Below are 18051 nucleotides of genomic sequence, written 5' to 3' on the forward strand. Positions count from 1 at the left end.
GGGGTGTGGATATGAGGATTTGTGCTAGTGGGTGATTTGTTCCGAGGGGGCAATTTGGGGATGGAGAATTTGTTCTGGGATGGGGAATTTGTGCTAGAATTGGGTTTGCACTAGGAGATAAGCACTGAGGACTTTAAGTTTTAGGCGCTGGGAGAAACACAAGGATTTTGGGGAAGGGGAAGTGTAACAAAGATATAAGCTGGGGTTAGAGAATTTATTCTGGGAGAGCGGACTGGGGGGGGGGGGGGTAAGAGAATTTGTGGTGGAGGCAATTTCAAGATAGAGGATTTGTGCTGGGAACAAAAGGATTTTGGGGAAGGGAAAGTGTAACAAAGATATATGCTGGGGTTAGAGAATATATGCTGGGAGTGGGGATTTGTGGGGGCAAGAGAATTTGTGGTGGAGGCAATTTCAAGATGGAGGATTTGTGCTGGGAGCAAAAGGATTTTGGGGAAGGGGAAGTGTAACAAAGATATATGCTGGGGTTAGAGAATTTATGCTGGGAAAGCGGATATGGGGGGGGGGGGGGTTAGAGAATTTGTGGTGGAGGCAATTTCAAGATGGAGGATTTGTGCTGGGAACAAAAGGATTTTGGGGAAGGGGAAGTGTAACAAAGATATATGCTGGGGTTAGAGAATTTATGCTGGGAGAGCGGATTGGGGGGGGGGGGGGGGGTTAGAGAATTTGTGGTGGAGGCAATTTCAAGATGGAGGATTTGTGCAGGGAGCAGGGATTTTAAACAGAAAGGGATGAGGATTCGCACTAGGAAGTCAACATTGCCCAAAAGTGTCCCTCAAGTTGGAAGGTTGCGCAGGCACGGTTTATTGTTGTTACCATCAGGAAACAATGCACTGAGAAATCACTACAATGCATGTAGAACGGCTGCAAAGAGACTGTAGGAGATTAGCATCACTGAGATGAGACTGAAAATGGTAACAAGTATTTTAATACAAAAATGGTAATGGTTTATGGTACACAATGCTTTAGGAAACTAAAAGGGTCTACATCTATTTCTGATTTCTATGGTATGGTGAAGGATCATATATAAATATATATATATATATATATATATATATATATATATATATATATATATATATATATATATATATATATATATATATACACACGCACACATACATACACACACTATATACACAGTGTATACGTGTATTTTATTTAACCAATTTAATGGTCTCGCAGCTAAGCCTCTCTGTTTTCGCAGCTGCTGCATACACGGTCTCCGAGCTGAAAGGAAAGCTTTCTCATAGACCCTGGAGAGTTAACTTCCCCCCCCCCCCCCGCCTGAGGTTTCTGCTTTCCCATAATCCTCCCTGAATTGCGCGGCGTGACTCTCCACCTACATATTCCTCGAGTTCTTTGGAGAATATATACGGAAAGGCAGAGCCGAGCACCACAGATTGTGAGAGCTATAATCAAGCAGCCAGATCCCCCTTATAGGACATGGAAGAGGCCTACACGGGATTAGCCGGGCATTGTTTTCACCTTGTAACTTATACCGCCATCAGCTGGCTCGTCAACACGTCTCAAGGGTGAAGGAATTTTCAGAGGTCTTTCAACAAAGAAAATTAGAGATCATAGACACAAAATAAATATATATATATATATATATATATATGCAGAGCGTTGCCCTGCCAGGGTCTAGAAAGAGGTTGTGACCCAGAATTCTCAACCAGACTGGTTAGGGGCTCCAGGGAGCTTGTGACATGGAGGAAACTCCATTTCGGGACCTGCAGCCTGGAGATTTCTAAGTGATCCAGGTGGGATGAAATCTTCAGTCCTGGGTCCAGGTATTCAGAACAGCCAGTATACTAATTAGCCAGGTGTGTGCTGGGCTTTTAGTGGTAACCTGACCATGGTTCTGAGCTCCACCCCAGCAGACAGGAGGTCTGGCCTAGGAGTCAGGAGGGCTCCACGTGGGAGTCAGTGCAGCAAGAGGCAGGGGCGTATCTACAGGGGTTGCAATTGCAACCGGGCCCCATGCGCCAGAGGGCCTGTGCAGCTCCCCTGTACACCTGGATAGGAGGGGCGGCGGGGGCAGCATGTAGAGAAATCACTGTCCTCCTTTTTCCTCCTGTAGCTGCAGGAGGAAAATGGAGGAGATTGGTTCCTGTGTATGCTGCCCCCGCCACCCCTCCTATCCAGTTCACTTGTGTTCTGCTGCCTCTGGGCCCCTGTGTGCTCCCCTGGTCACCCCCCCCCCCCGCCCCTGTGTGCTGCCTCTGGGCCCCTGTGTGCTCCCCTGGTCACCCCCCACTGTGCTCCCTCCCCTCTCCCGCCGGCTGCTGCAGGGGATGTGTCACAATAGACAACCAGGAAGGGGTCAGTAAATATGTAATTTACCAGCTCCTTCCTTTTCTGAATGGACAGAGTCATAGTCAGTGACATTGTAAAAAAATAAAATGCTAAAAAAATAATACAATTAAAATAACAAAAAATAAAAGCTACTGACACCAGTGGCTGAACTTCCAGGATTGCAAAGGTCACACTTACGACCGGGCCCTGGCATTCCACCACTGTGGGGAGGCCCCAAGATGGCAGGAAGGGGGCCCACTGCAGAACTTTTGAAAGGGTCCAAATGCGGGACCGTAATAAAGGGCCCCAGGATCAGTGGGAAGAGCGCCAGGCTTGAAGGGAAGGGCCCCGGCCAGGATTCCAGGGGGCCCTTCATGGTTTCTTGCACCGGGGCCCTGAAGGTTCTAGTTATGCCTCTGATGCTAGTTCTCACAATACAGTATCTCACAAAAGTGAGTACACCCCTCACATTTTTTGTAAATATTTTATTCTATCTTTTCATGTGACAACACTGAAGAAATGACACTTTGCTACAATGTAAAGTAGTGAGTGTACAGCTTGTATAACAGTGTAAATTTGCTGTCCCCTCAAAATAACTCAACACACAGCCATTAATGTCTAAACTGCTGGCAACAAAAGTGAGTACACCCCTGAGTGAACATGCCCAAATTGGGCCCAAACAGCCATTTTCCCTTCCCGGTATTATGTGACTCGTTAGTTTTTAGAAGGTCTCAGGTGTGAATGGGGAGCAGGTGTGTTAAATTTGGGATTATCGCACTCACTCTCTCATACTGGTCACTGGAAGTTCAACATGGCACCTCATGGCAAAGAACTCTCTGAGGATCTGAAAAAAAAAAGAATTGTTTCTCTACATAAAGATGGCCTAGGCTATAGGAATATTGCCAAGAACCTAAAACTGAACTGTAGCTCCCCAGTGCCGGCAGCACTCATGCAGCCCCAGACCATGACACTCCCACCACCATGCTTGACAGTAGGCAAGACACACTTGTCTTTGTACTCCTCACCTGGTTGCCGTCACACACGCTTGACACCATCTGAACCAAATAAGTTTATCTTGGTCTCATCAGACCACAGGACATGGTTCCAGTAATCCATGTCCTTAATCTGCTTGTCTTCAGCAAACTGTTTGCGGGCTTTCTTGTGCATCATTTTTAGAAAAGGCTTCCTTCTGGGACGGCAGCCATGCGGCAGCCATGCAGACCAATTTGATGCAGTGTGCGGCGTATGGTCTGAGCACTGACAGGCTGACCCGCCACCCCTTCAACCTCTGCAGAAATGCAGGCAGCACTCATACGTCTATTTCCCAAAGACAACCTCTGGATAGGACGCTGAGCATGTGCACTCAACTTCTTTGGTCGACCATGGCGAGGCCTGTTCTGAGTGGGACCTGTCCTGTTAAACCTCTGTATGGTCTTGGCCACCGTGCTGCAGCTCAGTTTCAGGGTCTTGGCAATCTTCTTTTTAGCCTAGGCCATCTTTATGTAGAGCAACAATAATTTTTTTCAGATCCTCAGAGAGTTCTTTGCCATGAGGTGCCATGTTGAACTTCCAGTGACCAGTATGAGAGAGTGAGAGCGATTAACACCAAATTTAACACACCTGCTCCCCATTCACAACTGAGACCTTGTAACACTAACAAGTCACATGACACCGGGGAGGGAAAATGACTAATTGGGCCCAATTTGGACATTTTCACTTAGGGGTGTACTCACTTTTGTTGCCAGCAGTTTAGACATTAATGGCTGTGTGTTGAGTTATTTTGAGGGGACAGCAAATGTACACTGTTATACAAGCTGTACACTCACTACTTTACATTGTAGCAAAGTGTCATTTCTTCAGTGTTGTCACATGAAAAGATAGAATAAAATATTTACAAAAATGTGAGGGGTGTACTCACTTTTGTCAGATACTATATATATATATATATATATATACATACATACACACATACACACTATTTTACCAAAAGTATTGGGACGCCTGCCTTTACACGCACATGAGCTTTAATAGCATCCCAGTCTTTGTATGTAGGGTTCAAACCGCGGGCTCGAAAAAATACTTTGTTAGCCATCTAGTATAAACAATAGAAAAAAATAAATTCCTGACAAAAATTTTAAGCCTTCCTCACTTTATCCAAGGAGGGTTTTTGGTTAAGATGGGGCCCCAAAATACAAGCCAACGAGGAGCAAATGGTGTTCAGCCAGGAGTCATTGCTTCTTTCAAAGTTACATAGTTAGTCATCTCTTCGGGAAAGCCTCCCACCCAGTACTCGTTGGCCGGCTTCGGTTGATCATGCAGAACAGGGTCCACTAGGCATTTTGGCTAGGTGGCCCTGAGTGTGCCTTTCTCCCGTGGGAAGTCTTGCACCTCGGAGGAATAAGGAGGAGTTCTTCCTCCTTGGGAGGGGACCATTTGACACAACCCCAGTGTGTTTGTTCACGTACACTTTTTTGATTCACTTTGGTGTTTTGTTTTTGTGCACCACACCGCGGGCTGGAAAATTACATAGTCATCTAGTTTACCAAAAGTCTCCATATATAGAATCCTTTACCTACAGTTGATCCAGAGAAAGGAAAAAAAAAAGTAGTAATTGCATAAGGCCCATTTGTATAAATCCTGACATGTCATACAGAAGAGGCACTCCGGGTCGGCGCTCATGGTGGCATGTATTATTACATGCACACCTGGACTCAGATTGGCTGCCATCCAAGGACTTGAAATACAACACAGCTTACTCTGCAAAGCCACAGGCCTTTCACGCTAACAATGAGAGCTGGAAAGGGATGCTAGATTCCATTTACCGGAGGAATAAGCTACGTTGGCAGCCGAAGAGGTGGGCGTTCCCGCAAAGAAAACTGGATAGACCGAAAAAACAAGAAGACGGGATCCATACTTCTCCAACGACCATATACCAGTTAGATACGTTAATGTGAACCTGTCACCTATACAGCAAAGTCCAGGGTGTGCTTTTCACATGTGCTGTAAATTACCATTAAAGCCCTGTTCACACTAGTGCGACTTGTCATGGGACTTTGGATACAAAGTTGCATGACAAGTCGCATCTTATTAATTTCAATGGCACCTGTTCCAATTATTGCAACTTAAAGTCACAGAGATGTTGAAAAGGTTCCTGAAACACACCTCATAAAAAAACAGGAGGTCAGGCGGTATCGGTCTTCCAGATTTAGTGGACTATTTCCAGGCTGCACAACTAGCCCAAATCAGACACTGGTTCCAAGCTACTCATGTTGCCCTATGGGTGGACATTGAAAATTCTTTCTCTAATACAAGCAGCCTCCATCACGTGCTATTAGTGGACTCCTGGCAACCTCCAAATATTCGGTAATTTTACTGCCCACTCAAACATCTATCTTGGGATGGAGGCACCACCTAAAACACTCAAAACACAAACCTCACGCACACATTATACGATACTCGATAGAGGTCTTAGAACTCCTTATCCCTTACGTATCCTTGCGAAAGTGGAAAGAAGCTGGTATAAAATGGGTAGATGACCTTCTCCAAAATGACATTCCTAAGCTCTTAGAATCCCAAATGAAGGAGTACAACCTACCTCAACACTCTGGCTTTACATACACCAAGTTACGGTCATTTTTATTGCGATGCTCCCCACCGAGTATTGAGATATCGGGTGAAATCTGGACATTTCCCTAATCATGAACTTCCCCTTATTCTCCGCATAACGGAATTTCCCTTTTTAAAAGGCACTTCAACAAAACAGAATTCCCTAAAACTCCCCCAATGGTGAAAGGGGAAATGGATCTTCAAACATCTTACTCTACAGAACAATAGGTTAAGACAAATAATTGTAATGTCTCCATATCACATTGGGAACTAATCGAAAAATTACTCACCCGCTGGTATTTGACTCACTATCAACTCACTAAATTCTCGTCTAACAACTCCTCCCTATGTTGGAGAGGTTCTGGACAAGTGAGGACCTTCTCCATATCACATTGTGTTTTACATTGGGAACTAACCGAAAATGTACTCACCCACTGGTATTTGACTCCCTACCAACTCACTAAATTCTCGCCTAACAAATCCTCCCTATGTTGGAGAAGTTGTGGACAAGTGAGGACCTTCTCCATATCACATTGTGTTTTACATTGGGAAATAACCGAAAAATTACTCACCCGCTGGTATTTGACTCCCTACCAACTCACTAAATTATCGCCTAACAACTCATCCCTATGTTGGATAAGTTGTGGACAAGTGAGGACCTTCTCCATATCACATTGTGTTTTACATTGGGAACTAACCGAAAAATTACTCACCTGCTGGTATTTGACTCCCTACCAACTCGCTAAATTCTCGCCAAACAACTCCTCGCTATGTTGGAAAAGTTGTGGACAAGTGAGGACCTTCTCCATATCACATTGTGTTTTACATTGGGAACTAACCGAAAAATGACTCACCCGCTGGTATTTGACTCCCCACCAACTCACTAAATTCTCGCCTAACAACTCCTCGCTATGTTGGAGAGATTCTGGACAAGTGAGGACCTTACTCCATGTTTTTTTGGGCCTGCAAAAGTATCACCAGCTTATGGAGAAAATATTCCTAATTATTTTAGACATACCGGGTATATTAACCAAACCAGACCCGGGTTTGTCCACCCTACATATGGGCATTGACGCATTTCCCCACAAATACAGATAGATATCGGGTGAAATCTGGACATTTCTAACTTCCCCGTATTCCCCGCATAAAGGAAATTCTCTTTTTTAAAAGGCACTTCAACAAAACAGAATTCTCTAAAACTCCCCCCATGGTGAAATGGACCTTCAAACATCTTACTCTACAGAACAATAGGTTAAGACAAATAATTGTAATTTCTCCATATCACATTGTGTTTTACATTGGGAACTAACCGAAAAATGACTCACCCGCTGGTATTTGACTCCCTACCAACTCACTAAATTCTCGCCTAACAACTCCTCCCTATGTTGGAGAAGTTGTGGACAAGTGAGGACCTTACTCCATGTTTTTTTGGGCCTGCAAAAGTATCACCAGCTTATGGAGAAAATATTCCTAATTATTTTAGACATACCGGGTATATTAACCAAACCAGACCCGGGTTTGTCCACCCTACATATGGGCATTGACGCATTTCCCCACAAATACAGAATGGTGGTTATCCACATTTTATTGGCAGCCAAAAGTGTCTTGGTCAGACACTGGAAACATAAGCGAGCACCAAACCCCTCTGAAGTCATTAATCAAGTCAATTTGAACTACTGTTTTGAGAAAATGTATTCACATATTTTAGCTACCAGAAACCTTTCCGATAGCAGATGGAATTCTTAGGTAAATGGTGATTACTATATTGATCTTTTCTGTTTGTTTATGGGTCAACATTGGTTTTTATGTATAATCCCATTGGCAATGTAACATGTCTTGATTGGTATTGTCGTAACAGGTATATGTTGTTCCTTTTTTCGTTCTTTATCTGTAAGGGCCTAAACTTTAATAAAATATCATTGACAAAAAAATAAAAGGTTCCTGCAGTACTTTGATGTGACTTTCTTGCAACTCTAGTGCCAGAGAGTGTAAAATTACATGAAAGTCGCATTTGGAGTCACACTAGTGTGACCCGTGCCTTAATTTATTTTTAAGTAAACAATGCAAATACCTGTATTGGACCTGGTTTCAGTCTTGTCACAGACACTGGCTGCAGGAACCTTTTCTGCTCACATTCACCCTATTTCTTATTGCTAGATTTCATTTTTTTTGTTACATTTTTGAGGGACTGTTTTCTTGTATTAGCCCTAAAAACTATTCCTGGCCTGTTTGATTCTGAACATGTTCATTGAAAGACAGAGGCGTAACTAGAACCTTCAGGGCCCCGGACCCGAAACCATGAAGGGCCCCCCGGACTCCTGGCTGGGGCCCTTCCCTTCAAGCCTGGGGCTCTTTCCACTGATCCTGGGGCCCCTTATTACGGTCCTTCAGTGGGACCTTTTCACAAGTTCTGCAGTGGGCCCCCTTCCTGCCATCTTGGGGCTCCCCCACGGTGGTGGAATGCCAGGGCCCGGTTGCAAGTGTGACCTTTGCAATCCTGGAAGTTCACTCACTGGTGTCAGTAGTTTTTATTTTTTGGTATTTTAATTGTATTATGTTTTTATCATTTTATTTTATTTTTTACAATGTCACTGACTATGACTCTGTCCATTCAGAAAAGGAAGGAGCTGGTAAATTACATATTTACCGACCCCTTCCTGGTTCTCTATTGTGACACATCCCCTGCAGCAGCCAGCAGGAGAGGGGAGGGAACACAGTGGGGGGGGGGGGGACCAGGGGAGCACAGTAGGAGGGGGGACCAGGGGAGCACAGTAGTAGGGGGGGGGACCAGGGGAGCACACAGGGGCACAGAGATAGCAGTACACAAGTGAACTGGATAGAAGGAGTGGCGGGGGCAGCATACAGAGGAACCAATCCTATCCAGGTGTACAGGGGAGCCGCACAGGCCCCCTGGAGCATGGGGCCCGGTTGCAATTGCAACCCCTGCAACCCCTGTAGTTACGCCTCTGTTGAAAGAGCTGGTCACATTGGCCTCTGTTCCATGTTCTTCATGGAACAGAGGCCAGTCTGTTGCTGGTGGTCTCCTTCTATTCTCTGTGTATTGAGGTGTTATGTGGTTTCTGCTAAGCACATCTGCCCCATTGTTAATTAACTCACCTATTGTTTCTGTCCAGATGGCTAGTTGATTGGCTCAGGTTGATTGTATTTCTGTGTACAATTTCATCTGCATATGATTGTGTTTCTGTGTACAATTTCATCTGCATATGATAATGTAATCAGGCACTTGGCCTGGTGGGGTATATATTAGGTGTGTGTTTGTTCAATAAATGTTCCAGATCTTAAACAAGCTATATCGTGGCTACAATATCTGATGTCTTGATAGGTGACTGGGTGGGCTAAGGGATCTTGGATCGTGCTGGTACAAGGCAAGGGAAGCTTATACGGCGGACATACTTTTCTTGAGTACGGGGGTCCGTCACAAGCCTCTTTCGGACTACTTTACAGCAGAGCTAATGCTAGGAGAGGTAGAAGCAGCACAAGGCATCAATAAGTTGTGCTTCAGTTCAAGAAGTATGCTTATAAGAGGGGAGAGCAGAAAGACAGAGGGATGGCCTCATCAGTCTGAAGCTTCTCCTTTGTTCAATGCAACTCTGTAGCAATGAATACACCATTAATATATATATTTTTTTAAATGTAAGCAGTGGCATCAGTCACTTAAAACCCCCTATGCAGAGCTCAGACTGGTAGAGGGAGAAGCAGCACAAGGAGGAAATCAAGTGTGCTGTAGTGCTCATGTGCTAACAAAGAGCATGCTGATAGGAGGAGTAAGCAAAGTGATAGAGCGATGAGCTCATCAGCCTGCTGCTTCTCTTTTTACTGTCCACTCACAGGCTGGGGGGAAGGGCCAGACCTGTAAGTGTTACTAAACTAAAGCGGAAAACAAGAAAGCCTCCAGTCCTACCAGACAGAATGGAGCTGTGTGGCAGGACTGTGTAAATTTCAGGACTGGATGGACAAACAAATGCTTTGGCAGGCAAGGCAGATTCCATATACTGTATGTAGTTCATCTATTTAGCGGTGTGCCTGCAGTTTAGCTTTAATAGCAGACATGGCTGAATGTTGTCCTGTAGACGCTGAGACCGATATATGATAGTTTGGTTTGGCTCCTTCAATGTTGATTTATTTATTTATTTATTTGAGAAATGAGACGGATGTTTCCAGCAAAAAAATCAATCTGCAACTCTAACCGGAAAACGACTCCATTCTGCGGTACTTGCAGAGCACTTTAATAAAGCTAGTATTTCAATATGACCTTAGTCTATCATTGAAGTCCTATTCCACTCATTCATAAAATGGTCCATTCAGAGAAAATATTCTGGGGGGGGGGGCAGCTACCTGAGCTCACTCAGCTGATGTATACAGGTATACAGATATATAGTCCACTAGTTTGAGATCAGCACCTTACAGCATCAGGAAAGCCTTGAAGGTAGTGTGGGTAGGTCCATTTCCCTAGTATCTCATGTTGGTCGGTAGCAGGAGGAGCATAGTTCTAGGGCTCTATAGGCAAATATATTAGTAGTTCCCACATTAGGGTTGGTGCCAACCAGGCCATCAAGTTGCTGATGGCTTCTAGTGTTATTGGGGAACCATGGCTATCAAAAGGACAGACACTAGACTGGCTCCCTTAGCAGTGTGGAAGGTCCATTTCCCTAGTATCTCATGTTGGTCGGTAGTAGGAGGAGCAAAATTCTGGGGCACTAGAAAGGCAAATACATTAGTAATTCCTACATTAGGGTTGGTGCCACTGCCAACCCTGCCATCAAGTTGCTAATGGCTTCCAGTGTTCTTAGGGGAACCATGGCAATCATAGGGACAGACTATAGACTGGCTCCCTCGGTAGTGTAATAGGTCTAATCCCATAGTATCTCATATTGGTTGATAGTAGAAAATAACTTTGGGGTCCTAGAAAGGCAATTACAATAGTGGTTCTTGTATTGGGGCTGGTACCAACCTGGTCATCAAGTGGATGATGGCTTTCAGTGTTATCAGAGGGAACCATGACTAACAACAGGACAGACCATAGACTGGCTCCCTCAGTAGTGTGGTAAGTCTATTTCCCTAGTATTTCATGATGAATGATATGGGAATAATTCTGGGGGCCTAGATAGGCAATTACATTAGTAGTTCATGTATTAGGGCTGGTACCAACCTGGTCATCAAGTAGCTTATGGCCTTCAGTCTTATTGGGGGGAACCATGTCTATCAACGGGACGGGACAGACTAAAGACCAGTTCCATCAGTAGTGTGGTAGGTCCATTTCACTAGTATCTTGTTGTGTTAGTTGGTAGTAGGACATAATTCTGGGGCCATAAATAGGGAAATACATTAGTATTTTGCACATTAGGGTTGGTGCCAACTCTGCCATCAAGTTGCTGATGGTTTTCAGTGTTATTAGGGGAACCATGGCTATCAAAGGGACAGACTACAGACTGGCTCCCTCGATAGTGTGGTAGGTCTTTTCCCCTAGTATCTCATATTGTTCAATAGTAGGAGTATAATTCTGGGGTCCTAGCTAGTCAATTACATCAGTAGTTCCTGTATTAGGACTGGTACCAACACGGTCATCAAGTGGTTGATGGCTTTCAGTGTTACCAAGGGAACATGACTATCAACAGGACAGAGTATAGACCGACTCCATCAATAGTGTGGTAGGTCTATTCCCCTAGTATCTCATGTTGGTTGATAGTAGGAAAATATTCATGTGGTCCTACACAGGCAAATACAGTAGTAGTTTCTGTATAAGGGCTGGTACCAACATGGTCATCAAGTGGCTGATGGCTTTCAGTTTTATCGAGGGAACCATGACTATCAACGGGACAGACTACAGACTGGTTTCCACTGGTAGTGTGGAAAGGCTTTTCCCCTAGTATCTCATGTTGGTTGATACTAGTAGGAGAATATTTATGGGGCCCTAGATAGGCAATTACATTAGTAGTTCCTGTATTAGGGCTGTTACATACCTGGTCATCAAGTTGCCGATGGTGTTGAGTGTTATAATAGGGGGAACCATGTCTATCAACGGAACAGACTATAGACTGGCTCCCTCGGTCAATTCCCTGGTCCCATTTGTTGGTCAAAAGTGGGAGAATAATTCTGGGACCCTAAAGAGGCAATTACTGTATTTTCTGGCGTATAAGACTACTTTTGAACCCCAAAAAAATCCCCCAAAAACGGGGGGTCGTCTTATACGAGTATAATATCTCCAAGGTAACCTAAGTATAAGTATTACCGGTAGATGTAATCTCTCAAGACGCTGGCTGTGTGAGAATCCTGTACCGGTATACCGTATGTACCGTAGCTTCGGCTACATACAGTGTACCGCGCTGAGCCAATCAGGGAGAGCGATGTATTCTATTATTGAATGCAAAGCCTGCTCGGATTAGCGGAGTAACATCAGCCTGCCTCTCTCACGCTGCCAATCCATGCAGGCTTTGCATTCAATAATAGAATACATCGCTCACTGTGATTGGCTCAGCGCGGTATACTGTACGTAACCGAAGCCACGTTACATACGGTATACCGGTACAGGATTCCCGCACAGCCAGCGTCTTTAGATTACATCTACTGGTAATACTTAGGGTACCTTGGAGATATTATGAGAGATTACATGTATTACAGTACTAGGGTACCTTGGAGACCTGTGAGAAAGCTGATGTTTTTCAAAGGTGTTGCCTTGCTTCGGAAGGGGGGTAGTCTTATACGGTGACTATAGCCCAAAACCTAGGTTTTAACTTGAAAATTAGGGGGGTCGTCTTATACGCCCAGTCGTCTTATATGCCCAGTCGTCTTATATGCCCAGTCGTCTTATACGCCCAGTCGTCTTATACGCCCAGTCGTCTTATACGCTGGAAAAAACTGTATTTTAGTAGTTCTTGTATTCTGACTGGTGCCAATCTGGCTATCAAGTGGCTGATGGCTACCAGTGTTATTAGGGGAACAATGGCTATCAAATGAACAGAATATAGACCACTTCCCTCTGCAGTGGAAGGTCCATTTCCCCAGTATCCCAAGCTGGCAGATAGTAGAATATGGGGCCCTAGATAGACAATTATGTTTGTAGTTCCTGTACTGAGGTTAATGCCGATTTGGCCATCAAGTGGCTTCCAGTGTTATCAGGGGAACCACAGCTATTGTTGGTCTCCCCAACTCTCCATGGTGGGGTGTTAAAGAGAAACCTCTATCAGGTGTTATTGTCATCTGTGCCCCCATTGGCGAGGTATACCCTCTCCATTTGTCCCCATGATCATTGTCACCAGTACAGAAAGTGATGGGAAATCAAAATTTTACAGATGTCCCCAGAACACGAATAGAGGGAAATCGTCCAATCCAATCTTTCCAATCCTCCACCTGTTCCATTGGCACCTGTCTAAAGGGGATTTTTCCTTAGTTTGGAAGTATTTACACTCACTTCCTGTGGTGTTTCTGGGACAGGAAGTGAAGGGAAATCTCTACAATGGGACACAGAGAAAAAATAATAATTTATGGAAAGTTAAAACACTGTAGGTAAGCATTTCCAACTCTTGAATTTTCTGTCCTTTGACCTGCACCTTTTAGGTTATTGACAGGCTCTCTTTAGGCGACTCTATGCGTTTTAATGCTCACACTGCAGTGCATGTGCACGGGTAAGCCATTGTTATATGACGACGTGAGGTGCGCGATCTGTTTTCTAATGCATCGTGGGGCCCCCGTTGATGGCATCGGAATAAAAGTGAATGATTGTTGCGAATGCATGACAAATTGAAATGAAAACTCACATGAAAAGATATGAATCCAGCTTAAAAAAAATAAAAAATAAGACACCTATAACAGTCAATCTGTTTCCAGAATACATCTGTTTGGAGAACTAGGCTTTTGCCACTTTCGGAATAAACTTGGAACATTATCCACATTACCCTGAAACCCGCCTTGGATTTCCCTCTTCCCTTCCATCATGCAACCTACTAAACAAGCAGATAAAAACCTACCTAGAATATCACCGCTTCCCAAAACAGCATCTCCAACCATAATATAGAATGTAACCATCTCAAAACTAAATGCACAAAACTATCCCACATGTGTAAGTCTTAATACTGCAATATTAATACAGACCAAAAAAAATAACATTGTCAACAGCTGAACACAATGCGCAAAGAAAAATGCCAGCTTTGTGTAGGTCCTACCACCGCCAGAATGGACCAGCAAACCCGCCAATATAAGGTCATATAATAATAGTCCAGACACAACTTTATTCCGGTATAGAGTCAAAATGAAAATTAAAAAGAGGAATCCAACGCATTTCAGGAATCTAGAAACACCCAGGGCTTACCATAAGAAACAATGTCTATGGACAATTATAGGAGTACAGGCATACATCTTTATGCATGTAGTGGTGTAAACCTGCATACAGCCATTCATTAGTATAGGCAGCAGCTGTGCATCTCTGCACTTTACATAATCATATTTACTATATTAATCATTATCATCCACCGCCATCATCATCCACCATCATCCACCATCATCATCATCATCCACCACCACCGTCATCATCCACCACCACCGTCATCATCCACCACCACCGTCATCATCATCATCCACCACCGTCATCATCATCATCCACCACCGTCATCATCATCATCCACCACCATCATCATCATCATCCACCACCATCATCATCATCCACCACCATCATCATCCACCACCATCATCATCATCATCCATCCATCATCATCATCCACCACCATCATCCACCATCATCCTTATCATCCACCATCATCATCCACCACCATCATCATCATCATCATCATCATCATCCACCATCATCATCATCATCATCCACCACCATCATCATCATCCACCACCATCATCATCATCCACCACCATCATCATCCACCACCACCATCATCATCCACCACCACCATCATCATCCACCACCATCACCATCCACCATCATCATCATCCACCATCATCATCATCCACCACCATCATCATGATCATCATCCACCACCATCATCATCATCATCCACCATCATCATCATCATCATCATCCACCATCATCATCATCATCATCCATCCACCATCATCATCATCCACCACCATCATCTTCCACCACCATCATCATCATCCACCATCATCATCATCATCATCCACTATCATCATCATCATCCACCACCATCATCATCTTCCACCACCATCATCATCATCCACCACCATCATCATCCACCACCATCATCATCATCATCATCCACCACCATCATCATCTTCCACCACCATCATCATCATCCACCACCATCATCATCATCATCCACCATCATCATCATCCACCATCATCATCCACCATCATCATCATCCACCACCATCATCATCATCCACCACCATCATCATGATCATCCACCATCATCATCATCCACCACCATCATCATCATCATCCACCACCATCATCATCATCCACCACCATCATCATCATCCACCACCATCATCATCATCCACCATCATCATTACCATGCATCATCATCATCATCACAATCATCCTTAGATCACCAACATGTTCAAGAGTAATGTAAGATTAAACAAAACAAAAACAAAATTAAAAAAGATATTTCATGTGTTTTATTAACTAGCATGAAAAAAGCCTTTCCAGAAGAGCTAGCAATCTAAAAGGCCAATGTTTATTGTGTGTGGCCTCTTATCATCATGCATGAGTTGGCAATGTCTGACCCAGCCTGACCTTGTGATCAAACATGTAGGGCCCATTCAGCTTTGCCAACGTTTGTTGCCACAAGGTAACATTACCTGGTCTATGTACAATGTGGTGCAATTCATTGTAAATGGCCCTCAAAATGCAACCCCACACACCGCAGCGCACCATAACACATATACTATGAGTTACAGTGCACTGTATTTTTTCTTTTATCTTTTGAGGTGCGTTGGCAGCCCATTCGCTGCCTTAACGTAACAAGTTAATGTGTGCCACAATGCATCTTAATCCACCATGATGAAGCGCTTAGTGGTCAAACCTTTCTTTATCATGTACGTGCTTGCTCAGCGTTCGTCTTTAGACAACCCATGGGACCTACCTCTTTTTCGGACATGTACAGCTGGTCACCCCTGATGACCACATAGCGGTTTTTCCAGATCTCTCGGAAAATCCCTTTCCCACAGAACTTCCGAATCCAGCCCACTTTATCCGGCTGGCTGGGCGGTTGGTTCCCATCCAGGGGGCCCTAGAAAGAAAAGCAGACAGGTGAGTTAAGCCCGGGTGAATTTTTCAAGGCGATGGTTCATGCCACATGTGCAATCACACACATGTGCAAAAAGGCAACAAAGCATGTTTATATAAAAGTATTGCATTAAAGTGGACCTGTCATGGGGAAACAAGGAGGCTGCCATTGCTGAACCCTTAATGCTGGGTGAAAGGTCACTTGGAAGTCTGACAACTGTGAGCTCACGCACGGTTTCCCTGCAAAACAGTGTCCAACGAGGGCCTTGCAACTGTAAACCTTCTACAGGGCTCAGTAAAAACAAACCTATGGCTCCGCTCCAGATTTGCTTCCTCCATCCCAGATGGACAACCGGGATGCTGGCTACCACAGCCCGTCTCCACTCAGTCTAAAGTAAAAAAATATAACTCCAAAATGTAGCTTTGTGTTTATTGTGTCAAAAAAAGACTGCATACATTGATGTCTCCACCAGGAACAAACTTTCCTGGACGCGTTTCGCCGCTGCTGGCTCGCTCACAAGGATAGAGGACTTCCCCTATCCATGTGAGCAAGCAAACAGTGGCGAAATGCGTCGGAGAGGGCTCAGTTATTGTCACACTGAAAAATTGCCCTCACAATTGGGATTGTAAACTCTATAGTCAACTTCTAGAAACAATTGCATTGCACAAGTTCCTTTACGACTCATTCACACCCGGTGGATTGCGCTGCATTGATCACTATAGCTCAAGGCAAGGACACTCAGAAAACAATTGTTCTCTATGTGCCCAGCATAAATAGGCAGCAGGTCTGTTTGTCTATGCAGTGCAACACATGGCAATGCACATCAATGCAACAACCTTATCATGATACAAAAAAAAAAAAAATAGAATTTTGACCCTTGAAGTGGCCTACAAAATGCAGTTCAATGCACAGTAAAGTCCCATTCAAATCTTGGAATACAAAACAAAACAGTCGATATGTAACCATGTAACCCAACTAGGCTGTTAACATCTATGCACCACTGCGTTGTGTTGCAATTTCAAAAAGAAGGCTTGTCCATTTTGATAAGCATTTTCCTGCGCTGTGAGGCCCATACAAGTCTATGGCAATGCGTGAAAACATGCAAATAGTGCGTTTTATTGCATTTTCATGCGTGGCCTGGAAGTAAATCCTTCTGAAGTCCACAACACTGAGGTCACTGCAGAAAATCAATCCTGGTCGGCCAAACCAAAAACATTTATAAAAATGCGAATTAACTCATCAAAAATAAACTGCCTCCCATTGTAACACATAATGGAAATGCATGTGAACGTGCAAAAATGTACAATAAAAAAATATTTATAAAAAAAATGGACAATAGTGGACATGGATAGTTGTGAAACTGGCCTGAAACACAGAGCAACATGATAAAAAATGCATTTCAATATGCTTCAATGCACGTGTGTTTTTATGTGCATTATGATGGAGCCATTAGATCTACCAACAACTTGTGCAGGTGCCTGCATTGTAGGGATGTACCAATTTATCGGCCACTGAAAATTATCAGCCAAAAATAGGGTTATCAGCGATAGAAAAAAAAAAGGTGCCAATGATTTTCGGTTGAAAATAAGGTTATCGGTGCCAATAATGGCCGAAAATAAATTCATATTCATTTAAATTGCTCATATTAATTTATTAATTAAAAGGTTTAATACAACACAATTACATTATATATATATATATATATATATATATATATATATATATATATATATATATATATATACACACACACATAGATAGATAGATAGATAGATAGATAGATAGATAGATAGATAGATAGATAGATAGATAGATAGATAGATAGATAGATAGAGATGAGATTAGAGAGATAGAGATTAGAGAGATAGAGATAGATAGAAAGAGATAGATAGAGATTAGAGAGATAGAGATT

General features: G+C 43.6%; 1 protein-coding gene across 3 annotated transcripts in view; it reads right to left on the reverse strand.

The window, feature by feature from the left end:
* PLEKHO1 (pleckstrin homology domain containing O1) overlaps nucleotides 1–18051 on the reverse strand; it is a 97111-nt gene that overhangs the window by 57469 nt on the left and 21591 nt on the right. For all 3 annotated transcript variants that reach the window (XM_082275181.1, XM_082275180.1, XM_082275182.1), the window contains exon 2: nucleotides 15996–16142. In XM_082275181.1, the coding sequence (XP_082131307.1) occupies nucleotides 15996–16142 (147 nt within the window). The remainder of the gene's footprint in view (nucleotides 1–15995; nucleotides 16143–18051) is intronic.

Source organism: Pelophylax lessonae, assembly GCF_965119305.1.
Source record: "Pelophylax lessonae genome assembly, chromosome: 13".
Lineage (NCBI taxonomy): Eukaryota > Metazoa > Chordata > Amphibia > Anura > Ranidae > Pelophylax > Pelophylax lessonae.